Raw genomic sequence first — 24,253 nt, 5'->3', positions numbered from 1 at the left:
AGGGGTGGCATCCACCCCCAGGGTAAAAGCGCAAGTTGGCATCATGTCACCTTTGTTCCTTGAGGTATCCTCTAATTACTCACCAATTTTCATGAAAATCGATGGAGGTTCAACGAATTCGGAGGTGAAAACCTTCAGTGACTGCACTATAAACTATTTGACCAATTGCTTTGAAATTTAAGGTATAAAAGCACCAGAAGTCTCAGCATTCCGTTCAAAAAGAAGGTTCTAAGTGAATTTTTACATAAGTTATGAATATTTATAAAAACTCAAAATTTATGATTTATTTTGCAATTTTCTAAGCAACCAATAAGGATAGACATATTCAGCGAACGCCGTATTGAAGTTTTTTATATCGTTTATAAGTTTCTTATTCCGAAATTTGTTTAGAATGCTTAACTTTTTGGTAATAGACGAAAAAAGCGAAAATTTAGCGTTTTTTGATCTTCATTTGTTTATAACTATGTATATCATCAAAATCGGCTGCAGGAAACATATAGGTTATTATTATAGTTGTACATACTACTACTTGTTTCGGCCTGGAGGGGTTGTGTCACCAACAGGATATTTTTTCCTTATTTCTATGAACTATCCACTCACTTCAAAAAAGATTTATTTTAAAAGGTAAATATTTATTTTGACATGTAGATGTTTATTAATAGGCGCTTTCTTTTACCACTCTGACAGGTGACTTACTTGGTCTCGATCTTGTAGAACAATAGCCATGTTTTGAGTTGAAGAATTCTGTCAAATGCTGTATTTTTTCTGTGATCTTTCTGTTTTTACTGCCAGTTTCTTTGATGAATTACAAGAAATAAAAATGCAGCAGAAGATTATAAGATGGACAAAAATCGAATAACAATCTTTTATTGTGGTGGTTATTATTTGTCCTTCGACTCTCTCCTTTTAAGTAAAGAATGGAGTGGGGGATTTTAAATTCTGCTGGTATTATGCGTTATTTTTTATAATCGTACATTTCTCCGATGTTAGTATATCCGACTTCTGTTAGATAAATTTTATTTCAGATCTATATGCAATTTTTCTTATAAAACCCAAAATTTTATATACTCTATGGGCTTTATTAATAATTCTTCTTGGTCACTTAATCATTTACGATATAAAAAGATTAACAACTTTTAAATTTTAATTTGATTTTTCACGTGAGATGCAGTTTATTTTTATTGATGTTGTTTGATGCATCTACTAAAATCGATAAGTTTAAACTTTGATTACTAATGAACAATACTTGAAAGGTACCAGTCATTCCTCTAGAAACAATCTAAGCATTCTCCGGGTAGCTTAATGTTATCACAGGTGTCAATAAAACCTTATTAAATCTACAGAGAACAAACAAGAATATTTGAATGAAACAATTACTCTTATAGTCGACCCGTCAGATTATTATCAACAGGCCAGTCATGGAGTAAACAAAGCAAACCCAAATGCAATATATTGCATGATTTTTTGGACTAATTTATTTGCACAGGTCAATAACATACTTCTCAAGATTTAGAAATAACAAATAATATTTTGATTTATATTACTAAGGTTCTTCGCCGTTCTTATGTACAATATCAGAATTATCTGAATTTGTCAGCATCATGGCAAGGAATTCACGGTCATCTGCTATATGAAAAATTTGGCATGACTTTCGTATTTTGATCCCACCTCGAATGTTTTTCAGGCAAGAAACTTGTTTTCTACCCAAACCACTTCGACTTTTTATTTTTTACTTAAAAATCAGCTGCGATATTCTATTTCTTATCAATATACATATATCAACAATATTATTCTATATTTAACAGTTCATATAATAATTCTTTATTACTATTCCCAATACTTCACCGTTAGCTATGCATATGAGCTAGGGATGGCGGTTTTTGACAAAACACCGGTTTTCGGTTATACCGGTTTTTTTTCTTACGGTTTAACCTGGCGGTTATAACCGGCCAAAAAAACCGGTTTTTGGAAAAACCGATTTTCGGTTTTTTTAATCCAATAGGTTACAAAGTTACATTTACAATACACTTAGTTTGCGATACTCCATTTGACTCGATATCAATATGATCAAAATTAGTACTATCGAAAGGACATGTATTAGTTTTAACACGTTTGTATATTTGTAGAATAGGTACATTTTAACTCATTTAATACTTCCTATATGAGTGTATCGTTTTGAAAACGTAGCGAAATTCTTGGAGATTCGTAGTCGTAATTCTTCTTCTTCTTTAAGTACCGTGCCCAAATTTTTAGGCGTGGGTAGCTTCCATAACAATTTGCCGATATCGTTCTCGATCTTGTGCGGCATGTAACAATTGATCTGCTGATAATCCAGTCCATTGACGAAGGTTTCGGAGCCATGAATATTTATTTCGACCAATTCCTCTTTTTCCGTCGATCTTTCCATTGAGTATTAACTGCAGCATCCTGTATCTGCTACCTCTCATTATATGCCCCAGATATTCAAGTTTTCTCTTTTTTATCATCTTCATTAAGTCACCTTCGCCTTGACCTACTCTGTTTAAGATTTCTCTGTTTGAAATGCGTTGAACCCAAGATATTCTGAGCATTCTACGATACGACCACATCTCAAAGGCTTCTAATTTGTTCATCATGTTAACCTTCATGATCCAGGTTTCACATCCATATAGTAATACAGGATACACATAACATTTTAGGAACTTGATTCTTAGTTGCAAGTTCAGCTGAGAGTTGCTCAGAATAGATCTAAGTTTCATAAATGCTCCTCTTGCAATTTCTATACGAGTTTTAATTTCTTCATCCGGATTTAGTGTCTCGTTTATCCAACATCCTAGGTATTTAAAATGGTTAACTTTTGTTATTGATTCATCACTGACAATTAGTTGCATAGGGCCGACGTCTTGTTTACTAACCACAAGTAACTTTGTCTTTGTTGCATTTATGTTAAGTCCGTTATTGGAGCATTCTCTAGTGACTCGATCTATAAGGAATTGAAGATCTTCGATATTTTCAGCCATGATCGCGGTGTCGTCTGCATATCTGATGTTGTTAATAGTTTCTCCCCCGATTCGAACTCCACATTGTCCTTCCAAGGCTTTATTAAAAATTATTTCTGAGTATACGTTAAACAAAGTTGGGGATAACACACAACCCTGTCTGACACCTCTTTGAATGCAAATTTTGTCTGTTTCTTTGCCGTCTATCAGAATAGAAGCTTCTATTCGTAATTAGTAATTCGATATTCATAGTCAGAGCATTATTTTTGGTAATCAGAAAAAGTCATTCACCCACTTTCAATGTCAAGAGTTAAGTGTGAAAAATAGATGATGTTTGCGTCTAATTCAACCAGATCACTTCTTATGTAAATATTATGATTACAAATACCTTTTCAAGGAAATATTATAATAAAACTTAATAATTGTTTTTGGCTGATGTGAGATTGCACTTTCAGTTTGCTTCTGTATTTTATAAAATAAAATAAAATAAAATAAAATTTGAATTACGGTTTTGTTTGTATAATACAAAATAATAAATAACCTAATCATAATCACCGTAAAAACCTAATAACCGGTTTTTACTTTAAAAAGAAAAAACCGGTTATAACCGGGACAAAAAAACAACCGGTGAAACCGGTTATTGCGAAGTAAAAAAAACCGGTTTTAGGTTTAAACCGGTAGGTTTTTCCCATCCCTAATATGAGCCGTCTAAGGAACATTTAACATTCGTCTATCTATGTATCCACATTTTCACTGCTAAGATTTTTGGAAGGAAACTTGTGAGACAACTTGCTGTGGGGGCTTTATGGAAATCAATAACATTTTGAGAATGAGTGCAGAATAATTGAACGAACTTTTTAATTGAATTTCAGATAAGATATCAAAACCTGATATAATACCCCTTACAAACTCATAAAATCTTGTTTAGCATACCAGCAAACATAATTTCAAGTAAATGCTCAAGATTTTGTTTCCAATACTTTTATACATAAATAAAAATTCATTTTACCTGGAAGATTTTGTTACTTCCATAAACTTTATTACAATTTATTATCACTACAGCTGGTTCGGCAGAGTATCTTTCCAAAGTGATTTATTTTTAAAGTCTGCTCGCTAAACGCAGACACAACTGACTAGTGATATTAGTCGGTAATTCTTTTGTTTTTGGCCAATTTTGCCAAAATTGGCAAAATTACTAACTATTTAGTAATTATTTTTTTGCAAATTTTACCGAATTAGCAAAATTACTTACTAAAATCACTAGCCAGTTGTGTCTGAGTTTAGCGAACCGATTATACTATGCGTCCTTACTTTAGTCTTTAACTGAATTAGTTGAGAACACGGGAGCTGTTTGTTTCAGAATTATATCTGCATTTTTTAATTTATTAATTTTCACAAATTCATGAATGAATGCCATGATTCATTATTGTATAGACATGAAATTGGTCATTAAAAGACTGATTATGATCTAGAAGAATAAGTGCGTGCGCAGAGTCTGTTTTTCTCTTATTGAAACGCTCTTTTGTATTCTGTTATACGTTTGTTAAAGGTTCTACCAGTTTGACCTATGTAAGTTTTTTGGCACTCACATGTAAGTTCTATGCACCATTGTGTAAGTGCTTTATTTTGTAAGTACTTTTGGCACATATATTTGCTTCAGTTTTTGTTTGTTCTGAAAGCTTGTGTCATTTCACCTTCTAGATCATAATCAAGTGTAGAAAGTAATTTTTTTCAGTATTTACTTCTTACATAAAATGAGTTCCACCAAGTAACGGTCAAACCATCACATCGTTTTATTTGTAACAAAATTTTATTAAAGTTTAAGTGTAATAATCTAATAATCTTAAACAGTGGCATAGAAATTGTCGTAAAATTAACAGATGGCGTGGGGGCAGCAGTTATATCCTCTGATATGTGCCAAAAATATAAGTTGCCAATACACTACAGTACTTTTAATGCAGAATTATATGCCGTATACGGGGCACTGACATACAGGGTGAGTTTTTAGTGCGGGATCGGTCGATAACTCCATTATGGTATAAAATATCGAGAAAAGTTATTTAAAAAAAATGTAGACAATGATATTTTCCACGCTTGGAAAATATGTCCATTTCTACAGGGTGATCAGTAACTGCGTGGTATATCAAACATATAATTTTTTAAATGGGACACCCTATATATTTTTTCATATTTATATTCCCCTCATAATTCTTGTTCATATAATACATGGTTTTGCATTACTATACAGAGTATTTAACAAGTTATGACCATTTTTATTTCGAAATCACTATGAGATTAACACCCTGTATATAAAGAAGTAATTCGTAGACAATAATTTCTTTTATGTAATAAGATAAACAATATACTGTAGTTTTTAAATTAAGTCCAATTCACATCATTGACGAATATTTGTATACAGGGTGAACTACAAAACCAAATTACGATTTTCTGCATTTTTTTAAATGGATCACCCTATATTTTATTTTTTAACATTATTGTATTTAATATACTCTTTCATTTTTATATAGCATTTTCTATATCTAAACTGATTACTTTCCGAGATATTTTTAGTTTTTCTCAAATTTCGGGAATACATTCAATTTTTCTAGTAGAAATAAGTTAGTATTGAGTGATAATTAAACAAAATTATTTTTATTAGATAAATAACTAACCCAAAATATAAACCATAGCAATATGCAGTAAATATACCAATAAATGTGATATTAAGAAATTATCATATATTCCTAATATACAAGAATAGTAAAATTCCTAAAAAAAATTTGTTGTGTATAATAATATAACAAGATAATTCTTTTCAATAAATAACTTACATGAAACATAAATCAAAGCAATATACAACTGATGTAACAGTTTTTAGATTGGTATATCAACAGCATTCTAAGCCAAGAATTTTTTAGTAAACATTCATTTTTATAAGCACTTTTAAACTACAAAACAAAATTACGACTTTCTCAATTTTTTTTAATAGATCACCCTATATTTTATTTTTTTTTGAAATATTGTATTTATGATACTCTTTCATTTTTATATAGCATCTCCTATACCTAAACTTATTAGTTTCTGAGATATTTTTAGTTTTCTTCATTTGACGGGAATACATTCAATTCTTATAAATATAAATAACTTAACAAATAAGTATTATGTAATAATATAACAAATATTTTCATTCAATAAATAACTAACAAAAAAATAATAAACCATAACAAAATTTAATGAATGTATCGATTAATGTGATATTAAGGATATAAGTCTAAAGTAAATGTTGAAAATGACCACTTTCGACGTCTATGCAATTTTGTAACCGATATTCAAATGACCGAGCCACATTTCTTTGTAAGTCAATATTATTAAAAGCTTCTTTTATTCTATTTTTCATATCATCAAGCGTTGTTGGATGCTTCTGGTATACAAGGTTTTTTATATAGCCCCACTTGAAAAAAATCAATTTTGGAAGAACTGGAGCACCGTCGTATAAAAACCTCAACCGTCAAAAAATGTGGACCAATCACATAATCTCTAACTATATCACCTTAAACATTTATAGATCATCTAGTTTGAGTGTTATCAAAGTAGGGATTTCTTTATGCATATTAATGAAATTTAATATGAAAATTATATTATTAATAACTGCGGGTCACAATCTGCAATTAGGAATGTGTTACTAAAAATTTCTTGGCTTAGAATGCTGTTGATATAATAATCTAAAAACTATTAAATTAGTTGTATATTGTTTTGATTTATGTTTTGTGTGAGTTGTTTATTAAATAAAAATAATCTTGTAATTTTATTATACACAAGATACCTATATTTTTTTGTAGGAATTGTATGATTCTTGTATATAGGATAATATGATAATTCCTTAATATCACATTTATTGATACATTCATTACATATTGCTGTGGTTTATATTTTGTCTTAGTTATTTATTGAATAAAAATAATTTTGTTTAATTATCATTCAATACCAACTTATTTCTACTAGAAAAATTGAATGTATTCCCGAAAGTTAAAGAAAACTAAAAATATCTCCGAAAGTAATAAGTTTAGGTATAGGGAACACTATATAAAAATGAAAGAGTATAATAAATACGATATTTTTGAAAAATAAAATATAGGGTGATCCATTTAAAAAAATAGAGAAAATCATAATTGGGTTTTGTAGTTCACCCTGTATACAAACATTCGTCAATGATTTCAATTGGACTTAATTTAAAAACTACAGTATGTTGTTTATCTTACTACATAAAACAAATTATGGTCTATGAATTAGTTCTTTATATACAGGGTGTTAATCTCATAGGGATTTCAAAATAAAAATGGTCATAACTTGTTAAATACTCTGTATAGTAATGCAAAACCCGATATTATATGAACAAGAATTATGAGGGGAATATAAATATGAAAAAATATATAGGGTGTCCCATTTAAAAAATTATATGTTTGATATGCCACGCTGTTATTGATCACCCTGTAGAAATGAACATATTTTCCAACCGTGGAGAATATCATTGCCTACATTTTTTCTAAATAACTTTTTTCGATATTCTATAACATAATGGAATTATCGACCGATCTCGCACTAAAAACTAACCCTGTATATTATAACCGCACCAAATCAGAAATACATCATTTTGACTGATTCACTAAGCTCACTACAATCCATAGGAAAAATATACCCAGAGAATCACATTCTGGGAAAAATAAAACAAAATCTGGGTAATCTTCATTTGGAGCCCATCAGATATTGGTATTAGAGGTAATGAAGAAGCAGATAAGTGTGCGCGTGAAGCCGTCAACTCAGCTGACTACTATCGTGAAATATGTGACAAGTGATATTTCAAGTGTTATAAAATCGCGTATCCTAAGTTAGTGGCAAAACCGGTGGCAATTTTCAGTGTCCAATCTTTGGAATATTAAACCGAACATTAAACCATGCAGATGTTTCCCCATCAAAAGAACGGATGAAGTGACCATAACCCGTCTTAGGTTAGGTCATACCAGTGTCTGTATAATTGTAGTCTGTCCAGTTTTCTCCACAGCAAGAAGAATTTACAGTATCCCAATAAACTTAAAGAAAGCACTTTGTGCAAATTGTTCGTTGACAAATACGTTAAACTACTTAAAAGCTATTAATTTTGTAAATATATAATATTGTAAATCTGCTCCTTGCTAATAACCTACGGGTTGATGCGAACTTCTAAATAAAAAAAAAATAAAAAAAATTGTCCTGTGTTAACTACCACTATCAGTTATTTGCGTATGATGATAATATTCGTAATAAACACGTCGGCTTCAGTTGGAGCCGACATAGATTGACCAGAATAATTGGACAGTTGCAGACAATGTACTGCTGCCTACTTGCCGCACTTGGCTACTATACATGTCTGTAGCGGAATTTAGATGTATCATTTCTTTGTTACTATTTATTTGTAGTACTGCATGAACCATATTATTATGAAAATACAACAAAAAATTGAAAAAATCTAACACATTCGTTAAAGAAAAGCGTGGGGCACGAAAAGTAAAAAAGTATATATCCTTAAACCGTTTATTCGATGAAGGCGCGCCTACGTTTTTCTTTAACGAATGTGTTAGATTTTTTCAATTTTTTAACGAATGTGTGAGATTTTTGTATATTTAACCTGTCTAACAGTTTTTTTCGAATAATGCTTCGACTTTGAATTTTTTTTAATTTTTTGCTTTAGTTGATTTTTTTTATATTTTTAATTTTAGTCACTCGTAACTAAAGAATAGCGTTTCTTAAATTTTTTTTTCATATTTTTTTATTTTTTACTTTTTAGTCTTACACTTTTCAAACATTAAAATATATCTTTATGTATAAAAAAATGATGTATATGATAGACAAATTTTTTGCATCTATTTGAACATTTGGTACATACATTGTACATTTCCTGTAATTTCTTCATACATTTCTTAAATCAAAATCATTATTTACACCTATTACAGATTTCGCAGTCTTTCCATCTCTTCTAATGCTTTACTATTGCGTGATATAGACCCTGTTAATTTCTCGCGAATTACGAAATCTAATGTTCATTAAAAATAGCTTCAGAACTAATGTTAATTGTAGCACGAAACGTCTCTACCGGTGAAGACTACGTTAAAAACAGGAATTTTTTGAATTCGAATTTTGGTTGAAGTTTTGTTTCGTATCGTATTGAAATTTTACACGAATAAGTGCCGATGTTTATATAAACAAAGATATGAGCGCTCAAAATCGTCACCGCTTAGGATGTTTATAAACATGATGTACAAACATGAAAAGTAGTCGCAATCGACAAAAAATTTGAAACTTAACTGTTTATTTATGAAGCATAACGTAAACAATTAACGTAAAAAGTGAAATTATGTATAGGTCATCAAAATTTTATTGACTATTCGTGTATTGTTCCCGCGAATGCATATGTCTGCAAATTTTCATTCATTTGCATTAAAGAAAAGGCAGTCAAATTAACGTCTAAAGATTTGACTCAAACGATTGAACTAAATAAAAGAGTTTAAAAAAAGTCAAGAAACTTTAAATAGAGAGTTATAGTTATAGAGTTATACTTGATGCTCAATTCAAAGACATTCAATGATGTCTTGCGTATCTTTGAACTGATGCTCAGTTCAAAGATGCTCAACATTCCATCAGTTCAAAGACTCGTACAAAATGAGAAGCTTATCTTTAAACTTAAAACTTACTATACAGTGATCAGACCGTCAGCCCTATACGCATCCGCATTTTAAATGTGGTAAAGAGAGAGCCATTACTCAAACTTTAAATGACATATACAAAAATTTTAAAAACAATCTTGTGGCTTATCAACGAAAATAAGAATTCATCAAACCAGAATTCATTCAACCGAAGACACAATAATTAAGAGTTATATGAACATTTGGTAGACATTGCCACCAACATGAGAAAACGGAAAATGATTATTTATGGTCACCTAGAACATATGAAGAAACGTGTGGCTCAGAAACATGGACATTAACAAAGGCCAACATAAATAAAAAAAATGGCTCAAAGAAAAATGGAAACATGCATATTAGCCTAATAAAATAAAAATAAAGTCAAAATGTAAATTCGTACAGGTTAAAACAAATTTTATATCAAAGTTTAGGTGGGTACAAAAGATATTTTCAAGAAAGTATCCAAATCATACAAGGGCATCATTGTTTAAATAATTAAAAAGGGGTCATTTTTGCAAAAAAAATACTTTTTTAACTGCTGAGGTAATCCACTTATCGATAAAGGTCTATGGGATTTTTTTCTGCAAAGTTGAAGAGAAAATCTTTCACATAAGACTTACTAAATTAAATTTGACCCCCTATTTATTTAAATAATTGTATATAAAACTTTAAAAACAAATTTGCAAAAAAATATTTTTAGCGTTTTAAATAAGCACTATAAAATATCTTTTTTTACAGACTAAGTTCCACTATGTTACCAGTATTAAGCAAAAAAAAATTGGTCATAAAATATTAAATATTTTTTGAGATATTGAATTTGTTTATTAAATGTTACTATATTTTCAATTGCAAAAACGCGGTTGTTGCCAAAGAAATATTCATCCGCTTAAGATCTCATTATTTTTATTTTTATGTATATTTTCGATAGATGTATTGATAAATTCAAATTTCAATTAAACTCCCCCCTAAAATGGCATTTGAAAATTATTCAAATTTGTTTATAATTTGTTTTTTTAATAACGTCGCGGGGATTAAGTATTTTGATATGCCGTTTCGATAATTGGGTTCCTGGGAATTTTTTACTAATTAACAAAATTTTTGTTGTTTTTTCTTCTTCTTTTTTTTTCTTGGAGGTATATTACTACGGGCCCTTTTAGGGTTAAATTTTATTCAGAATGTCGAATCTCTGAGTTGTAGATTCTAGACCTAAAAATATTAAGATTTAACTAAAATCTCTTAAATGAAATGTGGCTACTTACTGAGTTACAGGGTGTTTTATTTAAAAATTTAAAAAATAATTTTTACCAAGTACTTTAAAACCATTTGACGTATCCTTATCATACTTGGCAGAAAGTGTAGCGAATATACACCCTACTAAATTGTGGTTAATAGTTGTGAATGATTGACCCTTCCCAAATTCTACGCCACTGAGTGAATTACTATTTTAGCAAAATTTTTCGATTCTCCAATACTTTGTATGTAAATACCTTTATTGGTATCGATAAAGTCATCAGTTTGAGAGATATTGGAAGTTTAAAATTAATGAATGAATGAATCAAAATAACTATGCCGTTTCATTTTTAACGTCCAATATCTCGAAAACTAATGACTTAATCGTTACCAGTAAAGAGTATATTATTTACATAGAAAGTATTAGAGAATCGAAAAATTTCGCTAAAATAGTAATTCCCTCAGTGGCGTAGAATTTGGGAAGGGTCAACCATTAACTATCCCCTGTCGTACGCCTCTGATAGTAGCTAGAAACTTTTGTTTACCACAATTTAGTAGATTGTATAATACCCACACTTTCTGCCAAGTATGATAAGGATACGTCAAATAGTTTAAAAGTACTTGGTAAAAATAATTTTTAAATTTTTAAATAAAACACCCTGTAGCTCAGTAAGTAGCCACATTTTATTTAAGTGATTTTAGACCAATCTTAATATTTTTAGGTCTAGAATCTACAACTTAGAGATTCGACATTCTTAATGAAACTTAACGCTAAAAGGGCCCGTAGTAATATAACTCCAAGAAAAAAAAAGAAGAGGAAAAAAAGACAAAAAAATTTGTTAATTAGTGAAAAATTCTCAGGAATCCAATTATCGAAACGGTATTTCAAAATGTTTAATCCCCGCGACGTTATTAAAAAAACAAATTATAAACAAATTTTAATAATTTTCAAATGCCATTTTAGGGGAAGTTTAATTGAAATTTGAATTTATCAATACATTTATCGAAAATATACAAAAAAATAAAAATAATAAGATTTAATACAGGTGAATACTTCTTTGGCAACAACCGCGCTTTTGCAATTGAAAATAGAGTAACATTTAATAAACAAATTCAATATCTCAAAAAATATTAAATATTTTTGGACCAATTTTTTTTGATTAATACTGATAACATAGCGCAACTTCTTCTGTAAAATAAGATATTTTATAGTGCTCATTTAAAACGCTAAAAATAATTTTTTGCAAATTTGTTTTTAAAGTTTTATGTATAATTATTTAAATAAATAGGGGGTCAAATTTAATTTTATAAGTCTTATGTGAAAAATTTACCCTTCAACTTTGCAGAAAATAATCCTATACACCTTCATTAGTAATTGAATGACCTCACCAGTTAAAAAAGTAAGCTTTTTGCAAAAATGACCCCTTTTTAATTATTTAAACAATGATCCCCTTGTATGATTTGGATACTTTCTTGAAAACATCTTTTGTACCCACCTAAACTTTGATATAAAATTTGTTTCAACCTGTACGAATTTACATTTTGATTTACATGTAGTGTAATTTTATTTTACTAGACTATATTGGCAATAAAACTGCAAGATACTGGACTTTCTTTTGAACGTGACTTAAAATGGAAAAACCACGTAACGAATCTGCAACGTTCTTGCCAATCCAGAATTAACCTACTAAAAATGCTGTCAAATACCTCTTGGGGGGCTGATACAACAACTTTACTTAATCTATATAGATCATTAATAAGAAGTAAATTAGACTACGGCTGTTTATGCTACGATACTGCTAACAAAACATCTTTAAAAAAACTTGACTACATTCAAAATACGTGCTTGAGATTGGTTTTAGGTGCCACAAGAACTAGTCCAGTAAGTAGTTTACAAGTTCTGGCTAATGAACTCCCTTTAAGCCAACGAAGGCAACTTCTATCACTGAATTACGTTGCCAGAATTTCAGCAAACAAAAGCAACGTAACCTACTCAACAATATTCTACAGAACAAATATATCTTCTGATCATTACGAAAACATTGCAAGAAATATGCTACCATTTCCTGAGCGAACAAAACGTATTGGTTTTAATTTAGAACAGTTCAGTCTCACTATACCCATTCATGTAAATTTTCCTCCCTGGATGATCAAACCTCCAAAAATAGATATGTCTCTAAAAGATCTCCCTAAACATTCCACACATCCTTTCCTTATCCAGCAAGCTTTTAAAAATTTAATTTCCAAATACCCAACAACTCATCGAATCTTCACTGATGCTTCCAAATGTGATGAAGGACATGCTGCAGCTTATATCTGCGGAAACATCAAGTCTACCGTACGAATCCCAACAAATTGTTGTATATATACCGGAGAACTTACAGCAATTCACCAGGCAATGAAAAAATGTGGTTCTATCCATGAAAGCAAATTTGTGATTATCACCGATTCAATGAGCGCATTACTTGGGATAAAACAGCTATATACAACTCACGCTATTCTTCTCAAAATCAAAGAAGAATTATCTTATCTACAGAATCAACAGAAAGATATTCTCTTCATCTGGGTACCTTCCCATATGGAAATAATTGGCAACGAGGAAGTGGACTCTCTAGCAAGCAATGCAACTACCGACCAAAGTATTTCTATCACAGATCAAATACCTTGGACTGATCACAAAGTAAATATCAAAGGTCATGTCCACAGAACGTGGCAAATTACTTGGGATCAGACTAACAACAAACTAAAAGAATGCCTAAGTCAAGTAGGAACTAAACTCATGTTACCAAGTAATAGAAAAGACCAAGTCATCATCAACCGACTCCGAATAGGACATACGTTACTAACACACAAGCATATCTTCAACAAGGAGGCCGCTCCGATGTGTACCAATTGCAACACGCAACTGACAGTGAAACATATAATTATCGAGTGTCCAGTGTACCAGAAAGAAAGGATCGCGTGTGCTCTTAGTGACAATATTAAAAGTGTACTGACTTCAAACCTAAACTCCTTATTAAATTATCTCAAAATGACTAAACAATACACCAGATTGTAAAGCATTTTTATATAATAATATGTATCTTACTGTTTGTGTATGTCCCCCCGCTAATAACCCTTAGTGGTTGATGCGGGTTTATCTGTGTAAATAAAAAAAAAACTGCAAGATAGAAAATCAAATAAATGGATAAGAGAGAAAACAAAAGTAAAAAATGTAAAAAAACATATAACAGAGATGCGAGGCAGGAAGATAAAAGATGGACTGCTGAAATACAAAACTGGAGACCTTGGACAGGAAGAAGGGGAAGAAGAAGACCTCAGATGCGATGGAAGGACGATATTGTAAAAGCTGCAGGAACTAACTGGAAAAGTGCAGCCAAAGACAGACGGATATGGAAATATTTGGGGGAGGCCTATGTCCAAAGCTGGATAGAAATGGGCTAAAGAAGAAAGAAGAAGAACGTATTAATCCTCCAATACACCCATCGTATTTACTTTCTAATCTCGATATCACAATCCAAAATAGGCAAGCCACGTCAAAAAAGAATGAAACAAGCGGACGTTCTCCAAGATCTCCAATGTCTCATAGATAACGTGAGATCCACTAAAAAGCTTATCACTCTCACTATCACAGTTTCTCGTTCCGCTAGCAAGTGATTACAAGAAACGAAAGTGGAACATACCGTTAAAATGAAAACCTACTTACACAGCAGGAAATCTCTGAGGAAACGGCAACAAAAAATTATAGTACCTACTGCCGCACTGCCATAATGAGGGCATATAAGTATAAGATATAATCAAAGTGGGAAACCAAAAACAACCAAAAATAATATGAAGTTAGATGATTTAGACAATGAACTTTAGAAGTTAGATGAAAACCTAAAAAAACAGATGAACAGCGAGAAACGCTAACTTACAGAAGATATCAGATATGTATATGTAATACACGAAAAGACTATGGTAAAAATATAAAGAAATAAAGAAACATAATATATACATAAATATTGAGGCAAATATCAAGGGTTTAGTGTCAAACAACGTTATCTACATCTTTTGTGAAATTGAGATATATCTATAATCGAGTTCACCGTTTTCGACTTCATTTAGTAACAAAAACCTGTATCTCTATCTGCAGCAGATTACAAAATACATTAAACGTTAACTACCAATTGTGAAAAAGTTGTTCATGTCAAAAACATCTAAGAGGTGATAACGTTACTTCACAGTGAGTTTCGTGATACATCCAAAACAGTTATCGACTGTTAACGTTTATTGGCACTAATATTTTAAGCTGTAATTTTAGACAGCGTTATTATTATAATTCGTATTTGTTTGAAAAACGTCATTTTGATACTGGATAGCTAAATACATTTGTTTATTTTCAATATTGTTCGATTCTACCATCTGATTACTCATTACATTATTACATGATTACAATAATCTGATTACTCATTACATTTTTTAGTTTTTCGGAAGTTAAAAGAAAACATATATGTTATTTTCTTATTGCCGGTTACGTATATATTTGTCGTAAATATTTAATATTTTGATTTGGTCAGTGTTTAACAGAAAAATGTCCAGTCGTAGCACAAAACTTTGTATGACACGAAGCACTAGCGGGTCGTGGATCTTCTGAGGTAGCCTCTTGCCTTACAAATACAATGAAAAGTAAAGTTACTGGGAAAGACTTCGCTTTTATGTCTGAAAGTTGTTCGGCCCAAAATGTTTCTGTTTGCTGTTGAAACAATAAATATTTCAAAAATCGACCAGTTATTTTTCGAGCCCGGATATTCCCAAATGGAACGTGATATGGTCCATGCCCACATCGAAAACGCGAGTAAAGGCTTGGAAATTTATGATCCATCGGGATGGTATATGTACAGTGATTAAAATGGCTTTAAAGAAATCAAAATACGAAGTAGTTGAAATAGATCAGGAAGACATTTTGAATTTTAAAGAACTTCAAATTCAAATGATTAAAAATAAAAAAACTGACATTGAAGGAAATGTTGTCAAATGGTTGAACATATAAAAGAAGACACTGCACACAGTTATTTCAAATATAATTTTAAATCAGACAACTTTACGAAATTAAAAATACAGAGAAGGCAACTTCGAACATTTTCAATTAACAAACTTGTGCCAAGAAGAAAATATGACAAACCGTTAACGATTAATAATAAAAAGTTAAAAGGTTTAGTAGAACTCTGTGAGCAAAAATTAAAGACCAATATCACTTCTTTTACTAGAATCTTCAAGGAATGATCATAATGAAAATGTTTCAGAAGATGAAGACGTTTAAAGATGGTACCTATAAGTATTTAGACATTTCATAAATTTATTAGATATTTGTATTTTATTAGAAAAATAAAGTTTTTTATTTAAATACACTTATAACATTTTTTATAATACAGGGTTAGTGCTGCAATGGAAAAAAGGGGAAATATCAGTGAAATTTTCTCAACATTTTAGGGAAATTACATTTTTACATTTTAACCCAGCAGTGCTAACCCTGTAGTAAAACTATTATTATCAGGTGTGACGTTAACGGTTACAAAAAATATATATCGGTAATATCAAAAAGCGTTATCAGGTCATTATTAGAAAAAATTCTATTTTTTTCTCTGTAGAATAACAATAACCTGTAATAATTTTTACCATATGTCAAAGAAACCATAATAATACTATATAAATTTACAGATTTCTATTGTAATGTATTTTGCCTCCGTAATCACAAATTTGTTGGCCGATATTACGTTTCAAAACAGTTTTTCGCATTTTCTGCCACTTTATGTTTTTGTAGTTAACGTTGGTTGATACCAAACCCTCGATATGGCAATATTGAAAGAGGTAGACAACAGATGTAGAAGAAAACTTAAGCTGGTAGGATAATTAAAATATAAATAATAAAACATGATATGAGATAAACACAAACTGTAAATGCCATCTCCTCGACGAAGGTTGGCAGTCATTATGGCTATTTTGACCTTCGAGGCAGCTGCTCTGAAGAGTTGTCTTGAGCTGCAACCAAACCATTCTCTCAGGTTCTTCAACCACGAAACACGTCTCGTTCCTACTCTTCTCTTACCCTCTATTTTTCCTTGATGTATGAGTCTCAAGATATTATACATTTCGCCTTTCATCACATGTCCGAGATATTGCAATTTTCTTTCTTTTATTGTGTATAACACTTCTATATTCGTGACTCTATCTACCCATGAAATCCTTTACACTCTTCTACATAAATGTAAACATTTCAAATGCGTTAAGTCGATTTATTGCATTTCCATTTAATGTCCATGATTCAGCTCCATAGTAAAGCTGTACACAGTGTGCTCTATTATGGAGCTTTACTATGGAGTCGAACAATAAAACCAGCTAACTCTAAACAGACTGACTGGATAAAACTAAAAAAGCAAAGAAAGGCGTTCACAGAAAAAATTAAAAGCTTAAAAAGTAACTAAAACCATTTCAGTAAAGAATGTAAATTCAATTCATAATACATATCATCTAAGTCTAAGCCAAGACTAAACATTTCTGAAGGACCGGACTATGAAACAGACAAGAGCAATCAAATCATACTTAATTGAAATTCTGCCAAGTCATATATTATAATGTGCTTTGTTATAAGTATGTCTAATAATTTCACCGGATATGTGACTAAATTAATAAGTACATTTCTGATTATTAATTAATTCATTACGAATATTACCACTAACGATACCGCCAAAATCGAATGTAACGATGGAAACGACTGCCTTGTCTCTACATTTCAATGCAATTAAGATAAAATCAAAAGTGACGGCTACATTTATAATAGTAATCAAAAGTATTTGACTGACTGTGTGATTAATTAAAATCTTTTATTTGAATGAAAAAAGAAACTTACAATATCAACATAAAGAATCCGGGTGTGAATCAATTAAGATTTGTATTGTTAGCCGAAAAAATTTGACGAGGCAAGTAAATCTTGTTACAAACTAAATATTTTGTGGTTGTTTAATGTAACGCAAGTCAACATAGTACAGTTGATTCCAAACCCTTTTTTCGGTGCGTCATAGATTATCGAATTCTCTCTAACGCATTAAAGTTGGAAGTGACAGGAAAAAACGTACCCTCCGTGATTACTATACATATACATAGAACTTAGAAAATTATGTATTCGTTGACGGGTATTTGCATATTAAAACGACTTATACCTATAGATGTAAAATTGGTTGGCGATTACAATACCTACTCTAAATAGGTAACCAATCAATGATGTGAATAAAGATAACACAAACGTAATCAAAATTTTATTCATATATTCGGACATTGTATAATGAAATTTGATTTCATATTTATGTATTTTTACATTAAAATGTTTTAAATATTAATATTCTGGCAAATATTTGTATAAATATTGATATTTATATAAATAGAAATATTCTGACAATTGTCAGATTTAACTAAAATGTCAAGCAACGATTTGCGACATTCTTCAAATACTATATGCCGTTAAAATTAATAACGCACTGAAAAAATGATTTGGGATGAACTGTACACAGCAATAGCATCATCGATTTTTTTTAGAAAAAATAATTCACCTAAAGGTTGTCAAAATAATAGCAAACAATAAAACAAGAAAAAAATCACCAGTAAAGATGAATTGAAATTAACATTTTTCTTAAGATTCCTTTTCCCATTGAAATATTCAAAATATGCGTCTTCCCGAGTTTCCCATAAGTACTGGATATTTCGCTTTTCTTATCATATGAACCAGATAATAAGACTTCCTGATTTTAATACATTTTCACTATAATTGTCTGTACCTCCCGTTATAGCATCGAATAAAGAAGATAAGTAGGGTGGCGGTTAAAAATATGAAGCAAAGATGAATTCGGTTGAATTCGGTGTAGGCTACAGATGTCTAATCTTTAAAATGAAGAAGAAGCCCTTTTGCGAAGAAATAGAGGGGTCCGGACAAATAATCGCCGGACAAATAATCCCGGACAAAAAATCCCCACAAATTATCTCTGGACAAAAAAGCCCCGGACAAATAATCCCCGGACAAAAAATCCCCACAAAAAATCCCGGACAAATAATCCCCACAAATTTCTTTGGACAAAATATCCCCACAAAAAATCCTGGACACAAAATCCCCAAGAAATATTTGCTGTCGAATAGTTCTCTAAAAGTTTTCCTGAAATTTTAACAAATTTCGAATTCCAATTCCATGCTAAAAACTTTAAATTATACATGACAAAAAAAGGGTGAGTTTTTTCAAAAATCGTGGAAGATATGGGGAATGAGCTAAGACCCCGTTTTCATGACAGACGTTTAACGCGCATTTTGATAGGGCGCGATTGCAACTACATACATACATTTTACTGAAGACCGTTCACATGCTAACGCGCGTTTTAGGTTATTAGGACGCGCGTTGGCATTTGGCATATGAACGTAAAGTAAAATGTATGTAGTTGTAATCGCGCCCTATCAAAATGCGCGTTAAGCGTCTGTCATGAAAACGGGGTCTTAGCTCATTCCCCATATCTTCCACGATTTTTGAAAAAACTCACCCTTTTTTTGTCATGTATAATTTAAAGTTTTTAGCATGGAATTGGAATTCGAAATTTGTTAAAATTTCAGGAAAACTTTTAGATAACTATTCGACAGCAAATATTTCTTGGGATTTATTGTCCGGGATTTTTTGTGGGTATATTTTGTCCAAAAAAATTTGTGGGGATTATTTGTCCGGGATTTTTTGTGGGGATTTTTTGTCCGGGGATTATTTGTCCGGGGATTTTTTGTCCAGGGATAATTTGTGGGGATTTTTTGTCCGAAATTATTTGTCCGGGGATTATTTGTCCTAGCTTCGAAATAGACTATATATCTTTTGTGGCGAAACTAAACGAAGATTGTCCAAATTAAAAGAGGACTGAGGAGAAATAAGTCCTTAATCGACTATTTGATGCAATAGATTTTAAATAATTTCAAACAAGCCTGAGTTTTATCAGAAAGTGGTATGAAAATGTCACTTTCAAACTCAACAAGACATTTATTGTAAGATACACGCATGGAAAACATTAAAACTATATATCAATTATATACCAAACAGAAATGTAGAAAGAGAAATGATAAGTCCTAGATCTAAACAATAAATCAGAAACTTCTCGTGGAACCACTTTCTGGTAACATCCTTAATCTCTGCCTTTTACAATTCATAAGGCAAGGAGACGACGAATAAAGAAAACGAAAGGGCTCTACAATATGCAGTCACATTCTGTCTATTGGTCTAGGAAAAAATTTCAACGAAAGTTGATTCCATCTACTCAAGATATGAGTAAAATGAAACATTAAAAAACAGCTTATGTTTCAATTCGGTTCAGAGATGATACACCATCCCCACACGTACGTTTCTGTGTCTCCAGATGTCTATTAGTCGATAGTGATTCTCCATAACTTGAGAATGACTATCGATTTCATTCATCTTTTTTTATTTTTTGTTTTCTAACATTTTGTAGAAAGTTCTCACGGAAAGCAAATTTGAAGAAATTGTGCGAAACAAAAATTTAAGGAAACTATCCAGTTTTCGTTTGTTCTATGTACCTATTTTGAGAAGGGATTTTTCAAAAATAAATTATACACAAGAGTTAACAAGAGCCGTAGTTAGTTCATTGCAAGGTCGCCTTATATTAAAAATTTAATTTAATATCGATTTTTGATCTAAGATAAGTTTTGATAAGTTTTGAGAGACTAATACTTGGTATATACCTACACACACCCAAACTTAAATGGAATCATCTGATAGTTCTTACTATTTCGCGAGAATTAAAAAAAAACGAACACACGAAGTCAAACAATATTTATTTTAAAGCAATTAAGTAACAAACACATAACAATTAAATAAAACAATAAAGCATTTAACAAACAAATTGAAAGTAGAGTTGTTTTAAAGTCAATGGCATACAAAATTTCAATGTAAAACGAATAATGTTTAAATTGTTTTTATTTTTTTTTGTATTATGTGGTAGCCAGTGTTATCACCTCTAGTCCTTATGCAAGCTTCAATTTGCGTGGGCACGCTCCTAATTAAATTATCAACATTTTGTTGTGGTAGGTTGCTCCATCCTTTAAGAGCAGCTTGTACTAGCCGTGCGGTGTTTTGTGGATTATCCCGGCGAGCTCTAATTTTTCTTTTAAGCATATCCCACAAATACTCTATAGGATTAAGCTCGGGTGAACAAGCAGGCCACTCCAAACAAGGGATACCTTCTGGTTCAATGATGTCTGTAGTCACTCTAATGGTATGTAGAGGTCTATTATCATGCAATAAAATTAAATTTTCTCCTATTGCACCTCTCTAGCGCCTGACTACAGGTTATCAACGTACCTGTGAGCAGTTAAAGTTGATTGGATGAAAATTAAAGGAGTTTTTTTTACGGATCACAATTCCTCTCCAGAACATTACACTTCCCCGTGTATATTTGTGAACAGATATGGCAGTTTTCGTTCTTGTTTGTCTTCCTCGACCTCTAAGTACACGATTTCGTGGGTCATCTGATTTTACACAAATCCTGACTTTTTTTGAAAATAGCACATTTTGTCAATTACCAATGTTCCAGTTTTGGTGGTGAAGACACCAATTTAGGCGATCAATCCTGTACTGCCTGGATAACTCGGGAACTGAATTTCTGAAACTGATTTCAACTGAAACATTTACACCTGTAGCTTCCAAAACTGCCTTTGGAGCTGCAGGTGAGAAATGGTTGGGCGTCTTCCAACTGATTGGACAATTAAACGATCGTAGAGAGCCGTTATTACTTTTGGCAACTTTCCCTTGCTTTATTTTTGAGCTTTCCTAGGTCCTGTTACCTAGCATAGGTTTTGGACAGAACGCCCTGTATTACGCCTAGCTCTACAGCTATGTGCCTCTGAGAACATTTCTTTTTCCACAAGACCAATAATCTTTCCTCGTTGTAAGTTCTATAACCCCACATGAGGCATATTTTCGTTTTTGAAAGCAAAAGTTAGTTTATTTATTTTCATTCAATTTGCAACTCAAGCAAATAAACTATACCGTACCGAGCTGTACTATCCGATTGTCTTATATATTTGTGTATTTTTAATAAAAACCTTTATTCTTCGCAACAATAACAAGTTTTTTCAAAAGAAATAAATATTACTTTGAAATACCTACATGGTGATTCCATATAAGTTTGGGTGTGTGTACATATACAGAGAGAGTCTGTAAAGTGGAATAAATTCAATATCTCAAATACTAATTGTTTTTTTGAAAAATGCTCAGACCCGTCGATTAGTATATCAAATTGTCATTTTTGACATATAATAATAATGTATACAGGGTGTCCCAATTTAGAGATATGACGTCATCGTTGATTTTCTTAAATGGCAACACTATCATTTTGATAGCTATTTTGATAGCGTGTGTAAAGTTATACACATCTGAAAAATTTCAAAATTTTATTCCCTACCATTTACAAGATAATAAAAAATAACAAAGTAATGAAGAACAAGAAGTAATCAAATAATAATTGAATGTATTTATTTCAATTAAGCAAATGCTCATAACGTTGCCCATTGACAATTTGACAATACTTGAGGGCAACATTATGAGTTTTTGCTTAATTTATTGAAATAATTAAATTCAATTATTAGTTGATTACTTCTTTTTCATAACTTTGTTATTTTTTATTATCATCTAAATGGTAGAGAATACAAATTTGAAATTTTGCAGTTGTGTATAACTTTACACACCCTATCAAAATAGCTATCAAAATGACAGTGTTGCCATTTAAGAAAATCAACGATGACGTCATATCTCTAAATTGGGACACCCTGTATACATTATTATTATATGTCAAAAAGGACAATTTGATATACTAATCGACGGGTCTGAGCATTTTTCAAAAAAAAACAGTTAGTATTTTAATTATTGAATATATTCCAAATTACAGATATAACTTTGTTATTTTCTATTATCTTGTAAATGGTAGAGAATAAAAATTTGATATTTTGCAGTTATGTATAACTTTACAAACCCTATCAAATTAGCTATCAAAATGACAGTGTTGCCATTTAAGAAAATCGACGATGACGTCATATCTCTAAATTGGGACACCCTGTATACATTATTATTGAATGTCAAAAAGGACAATTTGAAATACTAATCGACGGGTCTGAGCATTTTCCAAAAAAACAATTAGTATTTGAGATATTGAATTTATTCCACTTTACAGACTCTCTCTGTATATGGTTCTATAGAAACACTAAGGTATTTTGACAACGAAACCCGATTTGGGCTTCGAAACGTTAATAAATTCATTTTTTAGTGAAATTGTGGCTTATTTCCCATAGAAAATCCTTAATTATAAAAATGCCACAAGGAAATAGCTTCACAACAACATTAAACACTAAGGAAGTCTATAACATGTTATTTCCATATGAATTTTGACTCTTACAAATGGAACCAATTAGACATAGCAACTTAGGTCCTGTAACTCGCAATGTGAGTCAAAAATCTAAAAGCAAGTCAAACTATCGAGCAACGCGAAGCGCAAAATAACTTTGAACGGAATCGATGGAATCAAAATCACCAAAGTGGAAATGTCACGTTTAATCCCCATCAAGCAGCATAACGTGGCAATCTATTACAGTTTGCAGCAAATCGTTGCTACTGAAGAAATTAATATTGTATGTCCATATTACAAGGCATTTAAGTTTAAAGATGGAGCCTCTGGATTGTGGTGCGCCAGTCGCCAAGTCAAATTAACGCCAATATTGGTTTCTGGAAACAGTCCAGATTTTATTAATTTTTTGACTCCATGTAGTTCCGACAGAACAACGCATGTCAGGTCAGCAGCTAGTAATAAAAATATAGCGGTAGATATACATCCACCATGTAAAATTTGTTTAGGTTATAAGAAATTCTTACATAACTTACCAGTAAACACTAACTATTTCTTTAACCCCAAAAAGATCTTACCTGTAACAAAAAAGCAATATAAAATTCAAAATTTTTATTTATCTAAATATACACAGATATGCAGGGTGTAACAAAAAGGCAGGCCATAAATTAAATCACATATTCTGGAACTAAAAATAGTTCGATTGAACCTAACTTACCTTAGTACAAATGTGCACAAAAAATAGTTATTTATTAGGCTATTGATTATATTCAAAATAAGATAGCTAAAAGGAACTACAACGTTAACGGGGTTTTATTATTTCATATGATCAATGGACATCTATATATGAAAAAACCGCGGAGTGCTACCATTTAAAGGGGTGCATTTTTGAGAAATGGGTGAATTAGTCCCTGGGCACAGG

General features: G+C 31.2%; 1 protein-coding gene across 1 annotated transcript in view; it reads right to left on the bottom strand.

The window, feature by feature from the left end:
* The window catches only part of LOC126886124 (protein-L-histidine N-pros-methyltransferase-like), a 376,323-nt gene that overhangs the window by 337,465 nt on the left and 14,605 nt on the right, over positions 1 to 24,253 (bottom strand). The window contains exon 2 of the mRNA XM_050652968.1: positions 23,868 to 23,904. Coding sequence (XP_050508925.1) covers positions 23,868 to 23,904 — 37 coding nt within the window. The remainder of the gene's footprint in view (positions 1 to 23,867; positions 23,905 to 24,253) is intronic.

Source organism: Diabrotica virgifera, chromosome 6 (genome assembly GCF_917563875.1).
Source record: "Diabrotica virgifera virgifera chromosome 6, PGI_DIABVI_V3a".
In the NCBI taxonomy this organism is placed as follows: Eukaryota; Metazoa; Arthropoda; class Insecta; order Coleoptera; family Chrysomelidae; genus Diabrotica; species Diabrotica virgifera.
Note: the sequence above shows the minus strand (reverse complement) of the source record. Positions and strands in the feature narration are given on the sequence as shown.